The sequence below is a fragment of the Phalacrocorax aristotelis genome, chromosome 4, assembly GCF_949628215.1.
Source record: "Phalacrocorax aristotelis chromosome 4, bGulAri2.1, whole genome shotgun sequence".
Lineage (NCBI taxonomy): Eukaryota > Metazoa > Chordata > Aves > Suliformes > Phalacrocoracidae > Phalacrocorax > Phalacrocorax aristotelis.
The window spans coordinates 17,559,955-17,583,985 of record NC_134279.1 but is presented as its reverse complement, the minus strand read 5'-3'; the positions used below and the strand labels follow the sequence as shown (position 1 = coordinate 17,583,985).

The 24,031-nt window shown below is 38.9% G+C and overlaps 1 protein-coding gene across 3 annotated transcripts in view; it reads left to right on the top strand.

The window, feature by feature from the left end:
* ARHGAP10 (Rho GTPase activating protein 10) overlaps positions 1-24,031 on the top strand; it is a 161,683-nt gene that overhangs the window by 115,737 nt on the left and 21,915 nt on the right. For all 3 annotated transcript variants that reach the window (XM_075090432.1, XM_075090433.1, XM_075090431.1), the window contains 2 exons: positions 1,459-1,609; positions 16,363-16,525. In XM_075090432.1, the coding sequence (XP_074946533.1) occupies positions 1,459-1,609; positions 16,363-16,525 (314 nt within the window). The remainder of the gene's footprint in view (positions 1-1,458; positions 1,610-16,362; positions 16,526-24,031) is intronic.

The following is a 24,031-nucleotide window of genomic DNA, read 5'->3' as shown; positions in this document are numbered from 1 at the left end:
CAGAAAATGGTGTTTCTGATTATTTTGTACCAGTACAGTTGTCTATCTGCCAGTATGAGAGTCATGATTAAGCAGCAGTAAGCCAGTGTTACACATGGGTTCTTAGGTAATATTATTACTACACGAGTTAATATTCAGGGTTAACAGGCCAGAGTATGATGACATGTAATGTTTCTTATACTTTCAGCATGATGCCTTGGGTGTCTTACCGCAGGATGCTTATGGCGCTTTTCTCACCTGTAGAGTAGCCTGGCTGGCTTTTAGCTTCATGCTGCACCTGACATGTGCTGTATTAATAAAAAAATGTGTTATCTGTGGTGTCTCTCTATACTTTCTGCATTAATTTCTACTTCATAAAAAGCTTCTCATTTGAAGACTCATTATGAGTCTCCTCTTTATAATATTTCCTATACAGATACGTGGCAATGTGAAGTTGCAGAGTAAAAGAACACCATATACTCGTTCATTATATCTTATTATTACCATGTTGCGTTGCTATAAGGTGCATCAAGGTCACAGAGCTTTTCTTGTACAGCTGCTGTTTGTGTTTTTCTTTATCTGCTGGTTTGTCTTTGATGGAATACGTATTAAGCTAATTTGTTCATGTGAATCTGTCATGATCACTTGTGAAAGGCTGCTGTTAAACTGTACATCAACGTACTGATAATTTTCTGGAAGTAAACCAGCATCGTTAGACTGTACCCTGTATGTGACAGTTAAAGTAGAAATGCTATCAGGTTGAGCAAATCTGCATTGCTGGTTAATCCTGAGAGGAAAATGAGATGGTATTTGTGTGGAGTGGTGATATGCTAATGGTCATGACTCGAAACATAAAATGATGACAAGAAATGCAATCCTTTCTATATGCGTCTTTGTGAATATCATCTTTTAATGTAAACGTGACTCAATATGCAATAGTTAACGGAAAAAATGCTCACGTGGTATGTTACTATGGTATCTCTCAGTAAAAACCCCTCCCCTCAAAATTTTCTCCTTGCTCCCTTCAAGTCTATGGGTTTTTGTAATGGCTGGTATTATAATGGTATCACAAGTTTTGAAAATTAAAATGGGTATTCTGGCAAAATTATAGGTTTTAGCTAAAGCTATAAAGCTTTTTGGTTACTGGTTCATAAAGTTAGTATCACCCTTTTTCCCTTTCTCCTCCATCCTAGCTGGCACGTGTGGCTGCAAATATTTTGTCTTTGGATTAACTGATTTGCAGCTTGGTTAATGTGTAGACAGGGATCTTGCTTATTTTCATATTTTATTTATTTATTTATTTTAAAAGCCCTCATTAAAGACCCACGGCATACTCCCAAACTTGAAGGAATGGATTTTTGGCTCTGCCTGCTTTGAATGAAATCCAAAACAAATGTTGTTTGATAATGGTTTACAGTTGCATTACACAGGTTGCTCTTTGTGATAAATAATTAACACCCTTTGTGTTCTTGATTGCAGATTTTCAAAACCCTGCCTGATGCCACTCTCCCTGAGCCAATCTCTATGTCGGTATCTCCTCCAAATGCCCCACCAAGGCAATCGAGAAGACAAGGACAACGTATTAAGAGGCCTCTGGCTGTTTACAATCTCTGTCTTGAGCTGGATGATGGTAAGATGTTAGTAATAATTTCAGTCTTTGTAGCAGATGGGCTGCGCATCCTATCCTCAGTAGGTGTTTTCATTTCATGTTTCATTTGTACGCGCGTGTGCATGCACATGCATGCTTGTTTAATTGCTTTGGAACATGTAAAGAAGCAAGGAGAGTACTGTCCTGTGACATACGTTTAAAAGTAGGACAAACTGTCTTAAATATGCTTTTCCCCTCTAAAAAAGAAGCTGCTCCTGTTTCTTCAGGGAAATCTCTTTGACCTCTACTGAAGATTACACAGCCATAAGATAAATGGAGAGAGAACTAAAATTAAAGCAAATCTTATATGAGAAGAGCTAATGCACTCTACAGTTAAATTCATCTGGATTAAAGGCTCAGGTCACCACTGCACTAGAGAATAGTACTCCTTCACTTGAATCTTTAATACCTTGATATAACTAGCAGTACTTTGTAAACTTGCCTTACTGTTGAGAAGCAAAGAAAAAAAAAAAAAAATCTTACTTTTGCATGGAGTCTGCAGTAGCAACATACAGTGAGGCAAAGGGTGTATAACATCTTATGTGTTCTGACTGTTGGCCAGAAACATAATCACTGAAATGTCATTGCTTGGGGGTACGTACAGTACTGAGAAGGCAAGTTGGGGCTCATTTTATGTTACAGATTTTTCTCAACCCTATTCCCTTTCTCCTTCCTAATGCTGTTAGTCATTGTCTTTTCACATGAAGAATTGTGGGATCCAGCAACAAAGTCCAGTTATCAGCAAGTGAAAATAAACAGGAAGATTTTTAACTCATGTAGTAGTGTGAGGTTCATTGATGAACTGTCATTAAATCAGTGGTCAACAGTGGTTGATCTCTTAAGGAAAGAGCACAAATACCTACAACAGCTGTTAAGTGCAGGTTTTAGAAATAAATCCAGGACTGTTTATTGTCTCAAAGCCAGTTTTACAAGGATTCTGCAAGAAATTCAGCGTGACTGCTATCAGATTTAATTCACCAGAAAGACATGTAATCTCTGTGCCTTTCTTTTCTTGCATCAAATATGAAAGTAAATGCCTTGACTAGAAGGTGTTTAAGGTGCATCTACTTAAAAAGCTTAAGCAGTGTTAATTTGAATAATATGCTACCAAAAGCTATGAAAGCTCTCGAGCTATATCTGCAATAATAAATCTATCCTCATTTGAAAAACAAAACAAAATTGAAGCCACTCACAGAATTGTTTACATCTAATTTTGAATGTGAATCCCAGCAGGTTGCACGAAGTACCACAACTTCCCCAATTCATTGCTGCAAGGTGTGCACTGAAGACCTGACTTTGAACCTAACAAAGTAGACAGAAAGTATTTTATGGATTATTTTTACTGTAAGATACAAAAATACACTGTTACTGTTGAAAATTGTTATAAACATTCAATTTCTCCTAAATAGAGTCCATACATTTTTGTCTAACCGGGCATCTCAACAAAGAGAAGAACTGGGAGTGTTAAGGGCTGTAATTGTTATATATTGTATAAAAATTTGGTACTTGTCTGGGATTTCTAGTGTGGTGAATTGCAGAATAACCTAATATGTTGTTAAGCATAGTAGAACTGCGGTGAAGGCTGAATTACTGCAGGTGAAGTCACAGTTCCAGCATGGGTGCCACCAAGTTTCAGTGGGATCTGAAAATAATATTTTCCCTTGTAACTGAAAAAAAAAAATACCCTCTGTAGTGTCTCCAGCTGCTACCGAAGGCAGCAGTGTTCTCAGTCTGTTGTTGCTAGAAACTGGCTGTTGGTAGGTCCTGACTACATGCTAATGCTCATTTTATCTCTGTTTAGCCAGATAGTCGTGCCAGTAAGGTAGTCAGAGGCTGGTACAATGGTGTTTGGCACGTGTGCAGTATATATGGCAATACGGTGCCTTGAGCCCAGCTGCATCATTGCATTATCTGAGGAACTACCCTGACGGATACAGGGTGCATAAATCAGCCAGGCTGATGAATTATCTAGTCACTGAGTAGAGCTCAGTGCCTCCAAATACACGCTGTGGCCTTCAGTTACTTTGTTCTTTGGAGTGGGGGGGAAGGAATAAAAGTGAGCCTGGGCTTCGTTCCATATTTACCTAGTTTCTTGGCTAACAAATGCATGTTTTATAACTGCTCTTTGGAAGATTTTATCCTGCGTGTGTTTTTAACAGGAAATTAAACATTAAACCCCTTCCCTCCCCCCTCTTTATTCACAATGGCATGAGTTAAGCACCAGGCATAAGCCAGTGTTTTGTATTTCCTGGATATGGCAAAATTATCATAATCTTGTTTTAAACCAAGTAGCTGATACATATTTATATGTAAATATATTTGTAGACAAATATACCTCTAAAGTTATTGTAATTAAATATAAATATTTTCTATGCCTTGAAACTAGAAGTATGTTGGAGACAAAATCTCTCTGTGCTGGAAAAGTTCTTGAGTGTGTTTCTTTTAGGATTGTTATGCAAACCAGGAAATTGTTAGAAAAACGGAAACAAGTCTTTAACTATCAGCTGCTCCAGGGAGTTAACAAGCTTCAGAATCCACTGCTTGAATTAGAAATGCAGGGTTTGGGCCAGCTTTTCTTTTTAAAAGCATGTTTGCAGTCGGGAAGCTTCTTGACTGCACACAAGATGTATGCAGCAACCACCCAGAAAGGGCTGTAAGTGACATAAATATTGATAGATATAATAGCTGAAGAACACACACTGTGTTTGATAAAAATCTTTATTTTGCCTTCTAATAATTAGTTACACTGAGTTCTGATAGCATGTAGATTTTTCTTGCACATGGCAATTAGATGATTAAGCCTATTTGCAAACAATTCAGGTAGTATATTTACTACTGTAAGGATCTTCATTTCCTGAAAGACAAACTTAAGACACAGCTGATACTGTCTGTTTTTCTTTCAACTTCTTTCCTCTGTGGAAGCCAGTTACTAAGTTTTAACTCTGAAGTTTTTCAACCTCTCAGTGTCTCAAGTAGAACTAGGCTTAATGGGGAACTCTGAGCTACTTTCATATGTGGCCTAAACCCGAAGTTCTTGTTTTAGCAAAACGCAGATTTGTCTGAGATTTACATTAGGACCATTTCCAGAGTTTTCCTGCCTTCTGAAATGAAGACATGGGATTTGGGGTTGGTTTTTTTTCTCTTTTTTTTCTGGAAATAGCTTTGTTCTTTTTTGTCTTTCCCCATCTACTATCTGAATGAATTTTAGAGTGGATTAAGTAGCAATGCAGAAGCTCCTGTGGCTTACAGTCTCAGCTATGTACAAATGACTTTGCAGTCTCTCTGTCTCTCTATATGGAGAGAGAAAGACTGTTAGCTACAACAGGGAGTTGTTTATCCTGTTCTTCTAAAAATGTCATCGGGTCTTTATTTTCCATTTGGACAGTCGGTATATATCAGAAGAGAGCTATGTTTATATTTCTTCTGGAGGTCAATGCAGCATTACAGTTTTGTTGCCTCCCCATTTTATTTTAATTTTTATATACTTTTCTTGTCTCGTAGCAAAATAAACAGTTTTTTGTTTTCTTTTGTTTAATCTTTTTCTGTGCCAGAGACTTAGAGGTCATTAAGCTATTTTGCAGGGCCGCTAGAGCCAAATGGCAAGAAAAAAACCCAAGTGAGGTAGGCAGTATAATGCAGTCCATCCAAGATGGACAGAGTGTCAGCATGTGTTACATAAATCACACCTGGAGTCAAGAAATGGGTCTTGTGTGGCAATTTGTCCAACTACAGAAAAACTTGTTTTCTAAACAAACCAAGATATACTTCCTAAGCCACAGTGCTTGCTGATGCCTTATTCTATTTGAATACCTTCTAGGTGTCAAAATTTCTCATTGGCCCAGACATGGACATAGCATACTAGTATCATATGGGGGTTTTCTTTTGATTTTAAGGTGTTTGCCTCCTATCCCCCCACTCTGGAACTCAGGAGGCATATGAGGTGTTTGAGATAGCTTTCTGCTGCTGCTGTAAACTAAAAGTTATATTTATTGTGCTTTAGAAAACAGATTCTTGTGTAGAATTTTAAAAGAAATGAAAATTAGAACTGTTACTTAACCCTTTAAAACTTTGTGCGAACTTGTACTACCCTTTGAAGTATTTAGAGAAGCCGAAGCAGGAATGGTGTGTTAGTGTTGAATAGGAGTAGCTCTTTTAGATTTTTTTTTTGTGTGGGATTTGGAGTGTGACAGTGTCTTAAATTGGGTGATAAATTAATTTGCATGAACTACGGTGGCATTCAATTAAATTATTTCATTGAAGTACAATGTGATACATGAAATGGTTACATAGCTTACATACAGTATTCCCTCTCCCTCCTCCTCCCATCCCTTCCTGTCCCAAACAAATAAGTGAAAAACTATAAACTTCATCTGGAATTACTGAACATAAACCCTGGATGTTAGAGGAAGCCTTGGGTTTATAATAAGGAGACTGGTCTTCAGGGCTGGAACAGCCCAGTGCTGCAAGGTTGCAGGTGTGAAACCTGGCCTTGAACTCTTTCTATTTCTGAATCTGCTGCTTGGAAGTGTTTCTGTAACCTGGCACATAGTAGGGGAAATGGAAAGAAAAGCAGCTACACAGGCATATCAAAAAGCCATAAGGGCTTGCAACACTTGCTTACAAAGCTATTGTTAACATCTGAGCAGAACACACAGCTATGCTGTTACAAAATAGGTGCACCAGTATTAGTTGTGAGGGGAAGATCAGGATGATTGCAGTTTGCCATGTAGAATTTAAGACAGTTTTTATTTCACTTTGCTGCAAGAATAGTTCCTGCAATTCTATGCGATCTGTCACAGCTTTTTCCACCTGATGGCTCTGAGTAGGATGAGTGCTATACAAAGTAAAAGTGTTTTCAAGCTACTGCCAGTAATGGTGAAGCTTTTTCTTAGGCAATAGTGGGTATATATAGGGTCCCAGTTTCCTGTCAGATAATCAACTTCTCCTTGCAAAGTTCTGGGTCTGTAGAAGATACTTATTTTCTTGGAGGTATGGAATAATTTTGGTCCATGCTTTCTATACACAATATACACTGACTGGCCATTGTTATACCTGTGAGTAATCTACTTGCTACAGCCTACTTGCTGCACAGTTATCTGAAACAAAATTTAACTGTCATAAAATAGTAAACATCTAACTTTTGCTTCTTTTCAAATTATGTGTGTCAAATCTTCATGGTTACTATGAGAATTATCTTAGTATCGTCAGCAGTGCTTGTCTGTTTTCAGTATATGAAATCTAGAGGCTGCAGAAACGTTCAGAGTAAACACATCCAAATGTGCACATACATGCAGACAACAGGAGTCAGAGGTGTAGGGAAAGGGAATTTGAACAGACTTAAATCTAAAATATGAATTTAAAGAAGGAATATGGAGTTCAGGAGAAAGGGTCAGTCTTTCCCTGGGGCCAGGCACTATTAAAAATCTCTGATCTCCTGTAATAATCCTTCATCTCTTTAAATCTCTACCTTCTGCACACAGACATGCAGGGGCACATAATACTGTAAGAAGGCCAATTTGGCATGCTAAAAGCCATTAATCCCAGACATGGAAGTCGCTGACGTATCTTTGCTACATGCCAGCTGTGCCCTGGCCAGCCTCTGTTGGTTGAAAGTAAATGCTCTCACCCAGCACACCAGAGCAGAAGGTAGGATGAAGACTTCAGCTCTTCAGACAGTTTCCTACAGATGAGAGTGTGCATTTCACTGAATAAGGTGTTTTCTCACACGGTGCTCTTGCTTCCCTTCACTGGTGACGAGGATAGGAAAGAAGATCTTGGAGGGGGGAGATGGTGAACTTTCTGAAAGGCTGATATGCAAGTTAGAAAATATGATTCCTTTTCCTGTTTTGCTCCCACTCTGTCAATGTTTTTCATTTGATCAGAAAAAAATGTATTCTTGCTCTTCCATTAGCTTCTGGATGTCTTTGTCCTATTTGTTCTTCCTTTTCTCCTTTTATTTTCTGTTTTCTTCTTTTGAAGGTTGCACTTAGTGCTAGGTGCATTGCATTACTATCACTTCTTTCCATCCCAGCTGTACTTGCAACTTGCTAAGCCAACAGGGAGATTGAAGGAGTACTTAAGGGATATCATGGAGAAGTAATAGCGGTGGGACTAGCTTGGCTAGGATTGCAGTCTCGTCTAAGACTACTTGACTGGGGCCAAGCAAATTATCCTTAGAGACCATGTTAGTGGGAAACTGGAAGCAAAAAGGTGTGTGATACCTGGCAAGTTTGGTTATCCCACTGAGCAAGTGGATTTCTGTTGTTCTGTAATGGGCGCAAATTCACTGGTGGTGAGTGTGTTTACTTCTTCTGTCTCCCCAGCCGTTAAAACTGCTTGGTGCTGCCTGTGTGCTGCACAGCCTCCTTTGACCCATCTCCACAGCCTCCCTTCCATAGGGCAGCTGAGTCCAACCCTGAGCCCTTGCCAGATGTGTTTAAAAAAAAAAAACAAAAAAACAACCCAAAGAAAACCCCCAGCAAGTTGCGCTTGCAGACATCTAACCCCAGAGTGTCAGAGGGATGGATAGTGGTAGAAGAATTCAGGCATAGAGGAAAAAGTTGACCTAACTACACTGAGGTAGCAAAATCTGTTTTCCTAATTGCTGCCTTTTAAATCATCAGCTGGGAGATGAGGAGATTCCTCGACACACATCTCTCCAGGATGTTCAGTTAAAACAGCTGATAAACTTCCTTAAGGGCTGCTTAGCTTGTTTTCAGTCCTCTTTTTAATAAAGTATAGGCATCCTGCTTCATCCATACCTCTGTGGAAGTCACTGTTATGGCAAAAAGAGAGAGGTGAACAAAATGAGGAAGGAGGCACAGCCAAGTGTCAGCAGCATACTGAAAATGGTTCAGAGTGGCTTTCTTATGAGAGACCTGTCACATACACAATGTGAGATCAGTTAGTCTCTGTCATTATCCGAGTACCACGATGGATCATGGAATTATTGGTAAGAAACTTCTCCCTTTAATAAGTCATAGGAAGTAATTGCAAGTGAAGTAAGCTAAATAGCAACAGAAGAGGAGACAACAACATGATACTATCTCTGACAGCTCAGGAGAGGAGTTTTTGAACACCTTACCTTTTGGGGGTGGAAGGACCCTTACAGAGACATTTTCCAGTTGATCAGTGACTGAATTGCCAATACAACAGAAAATAAAAGGAAGACTATTTTCATGGACTTCGGAGTTTTTGGTGCCATTTAAGGAGTGCTGCTGAATTAGGGAACTTTCAGCCCTGATTTTATCGTTGTACCCTTTTTTCATCTGCTTTGGTTTCCTCAGTTCTCATTCTCATTGACTGGACTAGAGCTGTTCTGTTTGTAGGTTTCAATACAGGTCTGGACCACAGGTAAATGTTGACTGGACTTACGGAAACCCAAAACTCTCAGCGCTACCAAAAAACTATGAAAGCTGTGGGACAATCCATTTATCTTACTATTTGTCAGAGTTTTCAGGAAGAAGCTTCAGTTCATCACTGCATTTTTCAGCCATGAAATTAATGCATGGCATCTGGCCAGCCTGGTAAGGCTGGAGGTCGTATGTGGTTTCCTGCCAAGCAAGCTCTGGTAAAAAATGAGTAATCTTTGACTTCAGATACTTCCCTTGTTATAGTATGCACAAATCAAGAGAGGAGCCCCTCTGTATGCTTGTATCTGATTTCTGTTGTGTTTCAAAATTTAATTATGTGATATAAATTAACACCCCAGCCTTGTATCCATGACTCTGTCTTGAACTGTTTTTCCACAGCTTGAGGGATAAATTGGAATTCTTTACCCGTTTTAGTTTTAGCTTGCTCAGCAAAAGGCTTACCTACAATTCTGTGTGTCTTTGCGATTTTATTGATGTAAAGAAGTAATCCAAACAATATTCCTCCTGAATTTTGAGAGAGGTCCTGCAGCGAGGGAGATATTTATTGAATTAATTGCATGATCTTACAGGTTAAGTGTATATCTGGAAAGGTGCTTGTTTAAAATTGACCTTTGCATTTTAGAAATAAAGAAAAAAGTATTAAAGAGGAGGAGGGCAGGGGCATGGCTCCAAAACCCTACTTGCTGCTAAGTAACTTGCAGATGAGCACATTTCTCTCCCTTTCCTAGCCCCAACTCAGACACCTACCTTTCTGGCTACAATTCTTGAGTTGCATCAGCCAGTCTTGAGGCAAATTCTGTGTAGTGCAGCTTCCTCCTTTTTCTGACATATCTGAATCATTATGGAGTTGGGAAAAACAATATTCCTACAGGAAAGTTACTTTATGCCTACGATACACGTGATTGTACATGCACACATTTGAAAAATATATCAAAGTTGGTCTTTATCTAGGAAAAAATTGTTGTCAAGTCTAATAGTTGTGTTAATTATTTTGTCTGAGAGAAAAAAATACCTGGTGTAGAGATCTAATTCTTACTGCCTGTGTTTTGAAAGATAGCATAAAACTGCTGGGTATATGGGCTGTCTGCTGTCCATTTGCTCCATGAACGCTCTATTGGTTTTAGGGCGTGTGAGCCTATGATGTCTAAATTTATGTAAGAATGAACTGCTTTCTGAGGCAGTACTGCAGCATATGTGATTTGCTACACAATGAGGATAATGGATACTTTCTGATAATGAAATGTAGTAATATAAAGGTAGTTTTCTGAGTGTTTACAGGAATCTGACCTCCAAAGTACCCATTATTCGGGAACAGTGAAATAACTCTCTTGTTTAGTTTTAGCATTCTCTGTGATTATTTTTAAAAATAATAGATCATTATTAGCTTGCTTTTATGTGATTTCACCTTAGTTTGGGAACTTACGTGTTTAAATAGCACAATTGCTGTCATCTGGAGGTGAGTTATAAACAATTCTTGTTGACCAGTTTCAGTGGTGTGATAAACAAAAGTACACAGTTTCTTAATTTACTCAGAAACAGGTGACTTCATTAATTCAGGAAACTTTAAAAACTTGAAGAAGTAGAAGAATGTCTGAGTTCACCTGGTTGTTCACCTGGTGGTTTGCGTGCTTACCACAGGATGATTTGTTCTGTAAATAGTGAAAAAGTGATGCAGCTCTGCATCTAGAAAAGGCCATTCTTGACTGCAGGGTCCTCTGATCACTGTGACTGTCACATAAAGCTTTCTCCACTAGTTACTTCTAGCTTTCCAGGAATGGCTGAATCCTTTCCTGAGTGATCAGTACTTCTTATCATGGGATCACTTCAAGTTCTATTAACTGTGTGAGCGAACTTACCTTCAGTTATGTTTTTCATGCCTGTTTTCGGTGCTAGATGCTGAAGCTCTAATGGAACTAAGTTCTCGCTTGGCAGAGGATATTTATGATACTCATATTTCTTTTCTATCCCTGATCTATGGGATTCCTATCAAAATGAAAACGTAGCACGTACCCACAAATTAACATAAGAGCAAAGCAACTTTCTACTTGGTTAAACTTCTGAATTATTGTGGGAAGTTAGCTGTTTATGGTGAATGACTGTTTGTTATCTCAGAGCTGGATGCAGCTGTGATGCTGATGGGGGAGGATGGGTGGCTGCACAGCAGCACAGCTGCTGCTTCCACATCTTGTGATGCAGAAAATGTCAGACCTGAAGGTGGTAATAGGGATTTTGCAGCATCTTTAATTTACTCTCCTCAGTAATTCTCCCCATCACCCCTGTCTATGGCTAGACCTGTGTGACTGTGTCAAAGTGAAATAAGACGTCTTTTATCCTGTTATTTTGCTATGATTTGTGTATCTGATGAACACTTAAAACATATGACAGTTCTGTTCTGCCCATTCTGTGTATCTCAGTAGAAACTGTTAAATATTCCTCATTTACTCCAAAATAATTCACTTTTCTAATTTGTTTTCATCCTGTGGCTACCCTTAAACTATAGATGTTGGTTGTAATGCTGATGTTAAAGATTAGCCTTTCTTCTAATAGTAAAGTATGTAATTCTTTAGCTTACTTAAGCTGAAATTGGAAGAAAACTCTCTCACTCAAGCAAGTAACTGATAGTGTTAGCTCTCTGGTTTTTCGTAGGTTTTATTACAAATGTTTTTTCTTATTTAGAATTCTTGGAGTAAAGTAAGGATCTGATTATTGACACTGCCAAAGTATGTCAGTTTTTTTTGACTTTGGATGCCAACAGAAAATATTCTTAGACTAGCCAGATGGAAAAAGGAGGAAAAAAAAGGCAACTGGGTGGCATGTCATGCTCAGTTAGGTAGAAGCTGAGTTCAGATTTCTGGTATGGAGGGTCTGAGAGCCTCTACTTTCTGAGGATCATCCAGACAAAAGGGAAAAGGAATTGAAGGTTATGTGTTCGCTAGAGAAAAGCTAGATGATGTAAGTCTTGGTCTATATAGGTACTTTCTTACCATGTGTGGATTTTTTGTTATGAGAAAGGGTGACACAAGGTTGGGAGGAGGGAAAGGAGGAAGGATATTTGGGTTAGGAACCGAATGGTAACTAGTACCAGCTAGACACAACCAGTAAATGGTTAGGATCAATCTAAGCTATTTTTTCTAGATAGGGCTGATCTGAACTATGAACAGCTATAAAGGCAAAGCATGGGTATCTGTTGCAGAGGCACAGTGAGAGCTCTAGGTCTTGGATGAGTGTTGTGATTGGAACAGTGAAACAAGAAGATAATTTTGATGACAGTTTAAAAGGATCCAAGCAGTCAAAAAACTTAAATAGTATGCAAAAGGTGGTGAGAATGTGAAAAAAATTTTAACTCTGTTGAGAGTAAGATTGGATCTTACACCTATTTGCGTAGGATGAAGAGATGAGTTGTAGAAGCAGCTTGGTGGCAACTCTAGAAAGATGGCCAAGCTGAAGACTGAATGCACTCAGAGGCTTCCCACAAATATAAAGAAGACAAGGTGAAGAGTTGATGCCGGTAGTGTTGACAAAAAATTTGAGACATCATACATACTTACTGCTTTTATACTGAGAACTCTGCCAGAACAGTTGAAGGACAAGACTCTTTGGCACCCAAAGATAAGTGTGTAATGGGACAGAAAAGGGAAGGAGGATTGACATTTTTAGGTAGAGAAAATGAAGATACTAAGAACACCAAACTGTATGGTAAGAGAATGATATAAATGAGCTTTAAAAGAAATCACGTCTTCCCTATTTTATAGTGTGAGAACTCATTAAACTTCAAATGGTAGAAAATGGTAGAAGTTTCTGGAGCTCCACTTCGAAAGGACCTGTCAGTCCAATGTGGCAGTCAGCCTTTTCGTAGAACTGGGAAACCTGACAGTGCTGCTTACGGGGGAACGATTTTGGAAGTAGAGAGGAGTGAGAAGAGACAAACAGTAAAAATATTAGACTATCAATATGAGGGAGCCCCTGAATTCTGAGGAAGTTACAGCGGGCAATCAACTCATCGTAACCTATTAATTTAAAGCCGTGGCAAAAAAAGTGCCAACCTTGGATGTACAGAACAGGGATTGATGAGTAGGAGTAAGTGGTGGAATTAACGCTCAGTGTGGCACTCATGGGAACACAACAAAAGATCATGAATTCAGATATTATGTACACTCTTCGGAAAGAACTCTGGGAAATTGTAACAGGTTAATAAACAGGTGCATGAATCCAAAACTGAAAAATCCCTTACAATAAGAGATTTAGTGTTAAACTTCTAAAGGAGATTGTTTAAATACCTTCACACAGCACAAAAAACCCCAATATGAGATGCTATAATTATTAGCAATGCATATTACATGGGTCATGCCTGAAGATAAAGCTGAACAAAGTGAAGGTACATGCATTAATCAGTGAGCATGTTAATTAGCAGCCAATTGGTTGTCCATTACCTTTATCATTTGCTGATGTCTTCAGACAAAGATTCTTTGGAAGATAGAGTTTGGCCCAACATAAGATGGACATTAATCAAAAGCAGCTTACTAACTGTAATAGCGAGATAACTAGATACAATTCTATGGCCTCTGCCATGTACAGGAATTACTATAATTTCTGAAGGTAGCAGAAATTTTTGTCACTGACATACAGGGTGAAATCTTTTGTACTGTTGAAATTAGAGCAACGATGCTATCTATATTTTGAAGACTTAGGTTTTGAGCATATATTGCTTTAATCATGAAAACGTGCTAGATGATCATTAGTCATCTGTTTTCACAGTTATACAGAATTGCCTTTTCCTGACTAAAGGTATTGTTTTACAAAAACAGAAAACTGAAAACATCAGAAATGTAAAGTATCTTTGAACATGATTTTAGAGGGTGTTCATGTAATCCCATAGAATTTAGCAGATGTTTTCCTGTTTAAGTATCTGATTTGTTTTTAGTGTTCAAAACCCAATCTGATTCTTGAGAGTGCAATGCAGTATTGACCGTGAGAAAACACTGGCTCAGGAAGGAAGGGAAGGAAGAAGTAAAATTTGAGGAAGGATTTAACACACAGTTTCATTTATGATAATGTCAAATGCAATTGCCTGTATACTGCAGTCTCCAATGCAGACTCTACTGTGCGTGACTGAAGTGTTTAGGTTTTCTTTTTTTTACTTTTTCTATGTGGTCTGAGAAACAATTCAACAGAAAAACGTCTGTGTTCTGTAGGGAGGTGTGGTGAGTTGGTCATATTCATAATATTAAAGAACAGATTAATATTCCTTTCTGCTGCTGTTTTAGTATTAAGTGAATGGTTGAGGTAAATGTGGCCTTCTGATGCGGTGTATGTAGTTCGATAATCCGGGTTGAAGTAATACTACTACTTCGAAAAGAAATTGTGATGAATTAAAAGGACTTAAGTCTATCTAGTTTTGAGGAATTCAGTTTCTTTATAAAGTAAAACTGCAGTATTACTGTCTAATCTCTCAGATGTTTATCAGTGTGACACATATGTCTGGAGATGAGATGTAATTAATTAGTTTTTACCTGACACTCCCACGGTTCTCATGTCACATCATGTAAATGTGAGCGGCAGCAGCATCGTGGCCTGTGTGCAGGGAGGAGGTGCGAGGTGAGCAGGATTGGGCTGGAGTGTGAGTGACTCACTTTCCCAGGTTAATGTTCTCCTCCTCAGAGTTTATCATACTTTGTTACTATGGGCAATTTAGATCCTTAAATTAGCAGCTGCTTTAGGGAGAAATTTCCAGATGATAATTTTTATAATTTTGGTGTTTTTAGTTGTATGTCATTTTATTCTCTGGGGAAGTCATTCTCTGAGGGTTGCTGGGAGGGGATAAGGGTGAGATGGCTGGGGAGGCAGGCAAGTGCTGTGTTAGCTTTCTGCTTTTGAAGCAGAGGGAATTGGACTGGTTGAGGCAGTAATAAAGTTGTGAGAAGGATTTTATCCAGTGAAGGTGGCTTTTGATTGTGTACATTTCATTGTTGTTGCATTTTTAATTAATTAAGAAAAAATAATAAATGAAAGAAATCATTGCAAGAGTATTGCTTAGCTTGATGGAGTAGACTTAAGCTGTGTTCGCTGTGCAGGTGCCAATTCATTTAGAATTAGAAAGTAATAATGTACAGGACTTTGTATAGTACTGTATGTAGGAGATACAGCTTGTCAAGCAAGCAGAATATTTTAATAGCTTTTGATCATACTATGGTGATGCTGTGTTAGGACTTGGTTGTTCATTTTTTCCCCACAGTTTTTGGCCCTGAAGGAGCAGAGCTCTTTTTACCAAGACTGTGGAGTCGGCGGTATCTAATCCACTCTAGAGGGGTTTTTGTGGTGTTATTTAGCAGGGCCGTGAGCCATGTTCACGAGTGCTAGTGGGAGTAGGATGGACAGAGGGAGGAAAGGAAAGGACGCAGGGAGCCTTGTGAAGGGTGGTTGGAAATGACCCTTATTACTATTAAATAATGATATTCTGAAAACAGCCACAGGCCCCATTTGAGACTGCGGGCTTAGCTGTGCTAGTCACTTTAATGTTTGCAGTTGTCCTCATTTCATACACCTCCTTTAGAATTTATAAAATGTACAGCTGATGTTTAAATAAAAATTTAAATGGGAAAAGCTATGTGGGTGAAGGTTAGCTTTTCAGTAAAGAATGTGCTGTTTGGCTAGATGTGCCAGCGTGGTTTGCAGTGAGTGCTGTGACACAGTGGTAACTTTTTCTTACTGCCCATAGGATAGGAATGGTGTTCCTTTAATGTTTTCTTAAGCAAACAAATCTGAATATATTGCCTCCTGAGTGACACTCTAAGAGTAGCCTATGAAAACAAAGAGTAGACCGGAATACAATGAGTTATTTTAAAAGTAACACCATTAAAAAGGAATAACAAAAGTAAAATTCTTGGGTATTGCATATTTGTTAGAGATCTCCTGATTATTCTGTGCTTTCTAAATTTCATTGTTTCATGCTTGATATGAGTGTGCTTATGGCACTTGACAGCAATCATTTCCTCAAATGTGTATTAAATTATTTTTAGAGACTCTGTTTTCAGAGAGGTGCACAAATGTGTATGGCCTAATCTATTTTGTTATCTGAAGTGATGCATTTGTCTATGAATAACCCCCCAAAATCTAGCATTTCATCCACCTAAAACGCATGTTGAGAAGGGGACTGGGAATATGTTGTGTTGTGAAGATAGCCTGGTGATAACGATGGGGGGAATTGTGCAATTGTACCTTTTGGGGAAATTGCTTGTTCTCCAAAATATCCTGTGATGATGGGACAGTAAGGTTTCTTCTCGCATATATTTCAGGACATTGTTTGTTTCTTTGGCTCATGAGAACGTTCTTTAATATCCTTCTGACTTGTGCTCTCTTTTCTAGCTGACAGTCACGGCTCTCCCAGAGAAGACACCCCAACTGGGAGCATGGATTCTCTTTCTTCCCAGTCTCCGACACCTGCCTTCTCTAGTAGCCCCCCTGGGCTCCTGGATGGAAATCACCTTATTGTGGACAGCGGAGATCTTGCAGGCTGGACAACAAATCTGTAAGTAACCTGAATGTTGAGTAACAATCTTTCCACTAGTATGATTGTGCACATGAAACACATTTCCCTTTTCAGCTGATGGCAAGTGAGTGATTTTTAGAAATTACATTTAATGGTATTTGTTTTCTGCTACAAAAAGGTATGTACTTGTATGTTGTGGTAGAGCTTAGAGGCTACTTGAGTGTAGGAAAGGAATGTTCTTTTTCTACAGAAACCTAGTGCATTTTACTATAACTGTTATAAAATTTTAAATGTTTTTTTTAAATTTAGTCAATGAATATGTAAATTATTCTCTGTATTATGTATTACCCTAGTTTTATTTCAAGACAATGTTAAGCTACACTTAGATGCAGTTCTATTAAGATTTAGCACCAAATTTTGGGTTTGGATAAATACACTGTAATGAGTATGTGCTCAGATGCTGTTGTCTAACAAAATTATCATTGTTAATCTCCTCTTAACACTTAAATGCCTGTTTTCCAATGAAAGTGCAGTCTGTCACTTTCAGCAAACTCTGTAAATGTTCAGTTTTTGAGCATGACTTCAGTTTAGCAAAAATGGACATTACAATATTAGTCATATCTCTGTAGTATGTATTCACGTTTGATACACAAAAAGCTGAACATAACTTGTTTTTTAAATCAGAAGTTGCACTTGAATTGAATTCTCTGGTTTGCTATTCATACAAACTTTAACATATCAAGACAAAGTTTTCCAGCCTTCAGTGCCAAGAAGATGGAAGGAGCAAGTCTGGAGAAAGGATTTGTTACAAATATTTTCCATAATGGCATTCTGAGTAGCCTCTTCTGTTGATGAAGCAAGTATGTAAAATATATGTGTAGGTGTATGTAACACATGGGAATATATAGATAGCCATATGATGGATTCATATTTTCATAGGCACACACAAATAATTAACTGCTGATTAGAGTACTTATTAGCTAGAACAATATTTTCTCATATGTATTGAAAGAATTCCAGATTTATTTATTCCAGGAATTTTACATAAATGTCACTTCTTCAGTAGAGGACTGAAGTTACTCTTTCCTTGTCCTCTTGTACTGTCCACTAATGGTGGGTAGGATTAACAGTAAGGAGTAGTTGACGAAAAGAGGTGCATGTGTGGAAAACATGCTGTAGATGGTATAAAACTGGAGTGTCTCTGAAAGCACGCATTGCTAATTAAGAAACAAAAGGTTAGCAGAACACTGATAATGTCCATTCAGAGAATAAAATAAGGTGGTGTTGGTTTTATCCAGAGGAACTTCAAGTGTCTGAAGGAACTCTGCATTTTTGCATTTATTTTTCATAAAAAATTACACTGTACTGCTGTTTTGGAAACTTTATGTGATGGCTTGAGATTTTGTGCTCAGTTGGAAACAGTTCTTAAACAGACCTGTTTGGAAGGGGAAAAAAATAAATACATGGTATGTGCATCTAGATTGTTTGTCAAAAGCTGTTTCTTTCTTCCACTCACCTGTACCTGTCTGTTAAGTTTGCTTAAGACCCACCTCTGTAACAAGCCTGCAGAGTGAGAGAGAGTAGTATGTGAACCACACATTCTTTCTTTCCTCTGCTTTTCACCCCAAATTGGCTTCTCTTCCCCTTCTAGTTCTGATGACTCAGAGGGCTTTGCCTTTAGAAAAAAAAAAACAGCACACACAAAAAAACCAAAAACCACAAACCAACAAAAAACCAAACAAAAAACCCCCAAACAGTGCCACTGCATTAATAGTGCAGTAGATGTCAGCAACAGAGAACGTACTTGGTTGGATTTCAGCAGTCATTGTGCATCATGGGGTCCTGTGGCCAGGGTAAGGTGGTGGTTGACTTGCCATTGTGTAGCTGTGGTAGGTCTCTCAGCTCCAGGAAATGTAGCACTGGCTGTTGAGCTTTGCTTTGGTCGTAGACTGTTTTCATGAATTGTACTATCCCAGAATTAGGTGGAGAACAATCTTTTCTGTTTGTTCAGGATTTCAAAAATTTTTTGCATTTCTGCCAAATTGGAACAAAAACAATTCTTGAAGTCTCAGTATCCTCTCTAAAATGGTATTGCAGGTCTTCACTGAGCTACAGTGAATACCATACTGAGTCTAGGGAAGATGGAAATACAAGAAGATCCGGTTTCTCAAGTTTCTGCTGATGTTTATAACACATGGGTGTTACTTGTAAGAGATCAATCACTATGGCCTTATGTTGTCAACAAGGTGATGGGGACTTCTTTGTGGCAGAAGAGTTGCTTGCATTGTTTCCCAGGGCAGGGATGTTGTGTTGTGGGTCAAGATATGTCAGATATTCCAAGGTTGGTTTGTATCAGTAGTTTGCTTTAGGCAAGAACATGTGATGGATAGCAAGAATACTTTTTGTGGTATTTGTTTTCAAGAAAGGAAAAGCTTGTTTGTTCCTGAATGATAGCTGTTGTCACCATGATGTTTCCTGGCAGAAGTTTTTGTGATGCGTGTCCTTTCCTTGTCCCACCTTTAAAAACAAAAGGAGCTACAGCTTCCAGCATGGTGAGAGGAGCACCAAACGAAGGCTAATATAGCCTCACCTCCTGGCTGGCACTAGGAGGGGACTGCATGGCCAGAGTGGTGAAATGTCTCACAAGGCCCTGACTGCTCAATCGTCATGTCGCTATTTAAAGATGTACTGTACATACGGCATAACTGGAAGGTGGTATTTCACATATGTGCCATTTTGAAGCCCTGCTGAGCTGTTGGTTTTCATGTCTCTAAGTGTGTGTCTGCCTGATGCTAGATTTTCTTCAAAAGCTCTGTGTGGATCAGACATATGCCCTGTGTTGTCATGTACTGCTGTAGGGGCGAGTAGAGAGATGGGTGATGGTTGGCTCTTACTGCCCATGGCAGGGGTGGCTGTCTGCAGAGACCCAAGTTTGTTGTTTTAATATTATCTTGCACCCCAAACTTTTTTTCAACCGTTTTCCTGAAGATATTTTTAACTTCACACCTCCATCTACAGCCAAATACTAAAAATAAATACATTTTATTTTTACATACAGTCTATGGTAGAACGTAGAGAGCTTTTTTCCCCTGTCAATCACAAAGTTACAAAGTAATTTATGTAGACAGAGGATTCAAACTCCAAATAGCCCAGGATGGGCAAATTACTTTTTCTACTTGATGGAGCACTGTGTCATAAACATGTATTGTTTGAAAATCTCTTCTATCCAAGGATGCTTAGCACAAGCTAATCTCAGTCATAAACTGATAATTATAGTAGTGAGCTGGATAGAGTATTCCTTCCTTGTAATGCTCTCCACCGGTATGGGCATTTTTTCCCCTTTCAGGCAGAGCAGCAATGACAGTCTCAGTTTAATGTTAACCAAAGCATTTGCATTCTTTCTTTCTTCCTCTCTGCTCTAATTGTCTGTACATGCTTGCCCTTAAGCTACAGAATTAACTTTGTACAGCCATCTCTCTTTCTCAGTTTCCACTGGAACCACTGTCAAAGTCCACTTTGCTCTGACAGAGCTCCGGGTGGTTACTGTTTCTGAAAGGAGAGCATGTTTCAGACTGCTTTGGGACTGGTGATGTAGTTTCTCCAGGAATACATTCTCAAAATTCTCATTATTTCCCTCAAAGCCACAGCTGATTCTGGGGAAGAAAAAGTTTCCATGTTAGATGCACCCAGTTCCTTTGCACATTCATTCTAATTCAGATTGCCACCATAGCTGGTGTTGTGAATGTAAGCAGTGTCTTCTAGATGAAATGCAGTATCCCGATAGGCATTCTTTGATCTGTATCTCCTGCTGTTTGAGACACTGGAAAATAGGCAATATTCCCTGTTTTAAGAATTTGCTGATATAAAAGTTTGTAAAGTAGAATGTACAAATACAGCCATATTTGCCATGTTGTGCTTTGGGTTTGACAAGTAGGTCACGTATTGTAACATTTTATTTCCTCCATACAGAATAGATATATTTTGTCAGTTGTCCATTCTGACCTGGATTTAAACAAAAAAACCCCAACCCTAACCAAGAGAACTTCCAACCGTCTTTTATCTGTAGCCACCACTTACTCACAAAGGGTTGTCTACCCTACAATTGCAAATTACCTGGGGAGTTTAGACCCCACAGTTCTACCCTTTGCTCCCTCCTTCAGAGTTGCTTCAAAACCTGGTTGATCTGAGGAAGGGTTATTGCTAATCTCTCATAGCAAATGAATTCGTGGTTTTTTCCTCTCTCTTTCTTTCCTAGCAATATTTTTGCTATTTCTTCTGTTCTGGAAGCTGCTGCAGGTTGCTACTCCCTGCAGATTCTGTGGCAACAGGCAGTCAGTTGGCAATGTTGGTATGGAAAAGTATTCATATAAAGGTGTCACCAGAAGCACCAGGAATCTACTGACAACAGATGAGGGGAAGACACAGAGTGGAAAGGGGAAGGGTGAATAAAGAAAAACACCATGTTGGAAATTCAGGAAATAAAATGAGTTGACGTACAAAATTGAGCCATCAAATGAAGAGTGAGGGGAAGAGGAGAACAAAAATACCAACACGTTGTGGCCAATAGCCTATAGTAGTAGTAAGAGGAAAATTTGAATTTATTCCCAAATGTCATGGAGGAGGAAAAAAAAAGCAGTAGGAGAGGACAGGGCTTAACAAGAATAAAAGGTTGGGAATTACTTAGGATTTGCCTATAAAGGAAAGTGATGCTCAGCAAGCTATAGTGTGAGTTTATAGCATGTAAGACACTGTACACCCCTTGTGCGAATACTTAGTGCTGTGTCTGCTTTAAAAATGGAGGAAGCCTGAACTTTTGTGTAAGGATGCACTTAATGCAGTGTGAGCTTTATAGTGGTGTTACAAATTGTTTGGCAATTTTTGCTTATGGTATTGATGTTGCTGCTTTATCCTCTTCCTCACTTCCCCAGTTAGTGCATGTGGATCTGGTTTGTGGGGTGGTGATATTTGTTTCTAACACTTTTTTGGTGAAGACTAAACCAGCTTAATTAGTTCCCTTTACTCAGCTCATAGTTGAGCCACACAGAGAGTTATGCCAATGTTTCTGTGAAATACCTTATAGCATCACATCATGGCATGGAAGAGTGCACACAGAATATTAGTGTGAAGAACGTAATGTAGTGAAATTCATCCTCTGGCTCAATCTCTCTGTCCTACGCAGCTTCTGTTTTTTCTATTGCATTTGCTGAAAAAGTAAATAAATCTGCCACATCTTTTTTGCAAGAGACTTGATAGCTCTTTGCTGGAGGAGGCGACCCTGACACTACTTACTTCCTTCCTGATTGGCACTGAAAAATACGCACCTTAATCAGATTTGTATTCCTATCTTGTACGAAACTCAAATTTTTAATAATTCAAAATAGGTAGTTTCCAAAGAGGAGTTCAGGATTTCAGATGCTAAGAAGCTGACTAGTTTTTCTAAGCTAGTCCCTGAGCTGTTTTCATAATAGTGATGGTCTTGGTTTTGGAGATATGTATTAGAAGGGGTTATGGATAGCTCTTAAAGTGCAATTGAACTATGGAACTTCCCTTTTACATGCAGTTGAAAGCCAGTGATACGTGGTTTGACTTTCAACCTGTTCTATTATGGCTTTACACATGCAAACAATATATAGATCCAGTGATAGCTAGACTAGGTATGTCCATCTGTGTCTAATAAATATATTTAAACAAGTAAAGGTACAGTGTCCTCTTGTAGTGAAGTAGGTGACAATGCAAAAGATGCAATATCAGACATGAGGTGACATAATTCAATTTAAAAAGGGTGAGGGGAACTTTTTTCATGACTGTTGTAGTTTGATTATAGAATTTACTACATGGCTTTAGTTACCTATACCAAAACTGTTTTCAATCTTCAGCCTGTTTCATATCGTTTAGGTACTGTTAAATACTTTTTTCCCCAAATTCTGTTTTATTATGCATTAGAAATTATTACTTTTGAACATAGTTTGGGGCTTGTAAATATTTATAACTAACCTATTTTATGCCTAAAAAAAGGTAATTATGATAAATGATGTCTCTTTGAGAAATAGAGGCATATCCTGTCTAAAACCATAGGACCTTGTATTTGAATTCATCTGAAGTTCCAGGTCCTGCAGCAGATTTTCTTCAGAGAAAATATTACTAATTCTGTTCTGGTTGTATGGCCTGCACACACCCAGTTCCCAATGCTTTTTGATTCTCTGAATCTGTGCAAGCCTTGGGCATGCCCTACTTCCATCTCTTCCTCCCAATTTCTGCACCTCCTATGACTCTGCTGACTGAGGTGTTACCTTTTCACATCAAGGTTAGGTATTGAAGTCTCTTGCTGCCACTTCTGGTCTTGTACATGCCTGCATGCTCACATCACTCCTCCTTTTTTATCGAGAGGTTCTTCCCTGCAGCTGTACAGCCTATTTCCTCTAATCGTAGCAGAAGGGGTTGTAAGGCAGCTACTTCCTATTATCTTAGAGGGAAAGGAAATCATGCCTAATACTGATCTTGAGAATATTGAGTTGCCTTAATTCACAAACTCAGGCTACCTGCAGTAATTCAGGAATATCAGATTAAGGACTAGTTTCACTTGCCCTGACCTTCAGTAATGAGAATCACCAAGCTCTTCACTGACTTCCCAGTGAACCAGAACCATTTATTGGTATGAGGTGTGTCTTATTCAGCCTTTCCTGGAACGCTGGCTATAATGGCAGCTCACCTCTGATGGATTAGTGTAGGTTTCCGTTATCACGATGGCTGCTTCTTTGAAAGGTGGATTACAAGTCATGTCCTAAAACACTGTGGACTGCCTTATGTCTGATTTCACTTGACCTCGGAATGAACCAAAAAAGCTGAACACTTGGTATTCCCTGGACTTGGTATGTATTGTAATTAATCTTTTGGAAGATCTTTTTCTGGTAAGGGAAGATTTGTTACTGTAACTGGCCCGTTGTTGTCATGAGATCTATTTGTGCTTACAGTACAATGCCCTATGTCAGGGCTTATCTATAGAGCTTACAGACTTACCCCTCACAGTGCTGTGTTTTTAGAATTGGGTCAGAGTTTTCCTTTTGGTTGGAAGTCCCCTACATTATCTGCATGATCTCTCCTTAATTCAGATAATGGAAACTAATGTCCTCAGCTGGAGAGCTAAATTTTGGGATCTGAGACTGCAGGGTCTTCGGGTTTCCTAGGGGGCTGGAACTTGGTGACTTCTGATGGTTGTCTTGGATGGAGTCATGGTGTAGGATGTGGTGTAGCCTTCCGCAAGATGATGATACTGTCTGAGTATCTGTTTACCTTGCCACCTCCTCTTTCCCTCTCTAAGCCTTTGGGATTTTGCAGCTAGAGGGGATGGAAAGCATCCTGTCCCTCAAACCTCTTCATTGAGTGTGTATATGAGTGGGGGTGCGTGGCCTGTTAAAGCAGTTACATTTCTGGGCTCAGAATAGTAAGATTCATAGTTTTCAAACTGAATCCCATCTTGGATGCTGCTGTAGGCGCATATAAGATACAGTCCGAAGGTACTCAAAACCCAGCGGAAAAATAGAAACA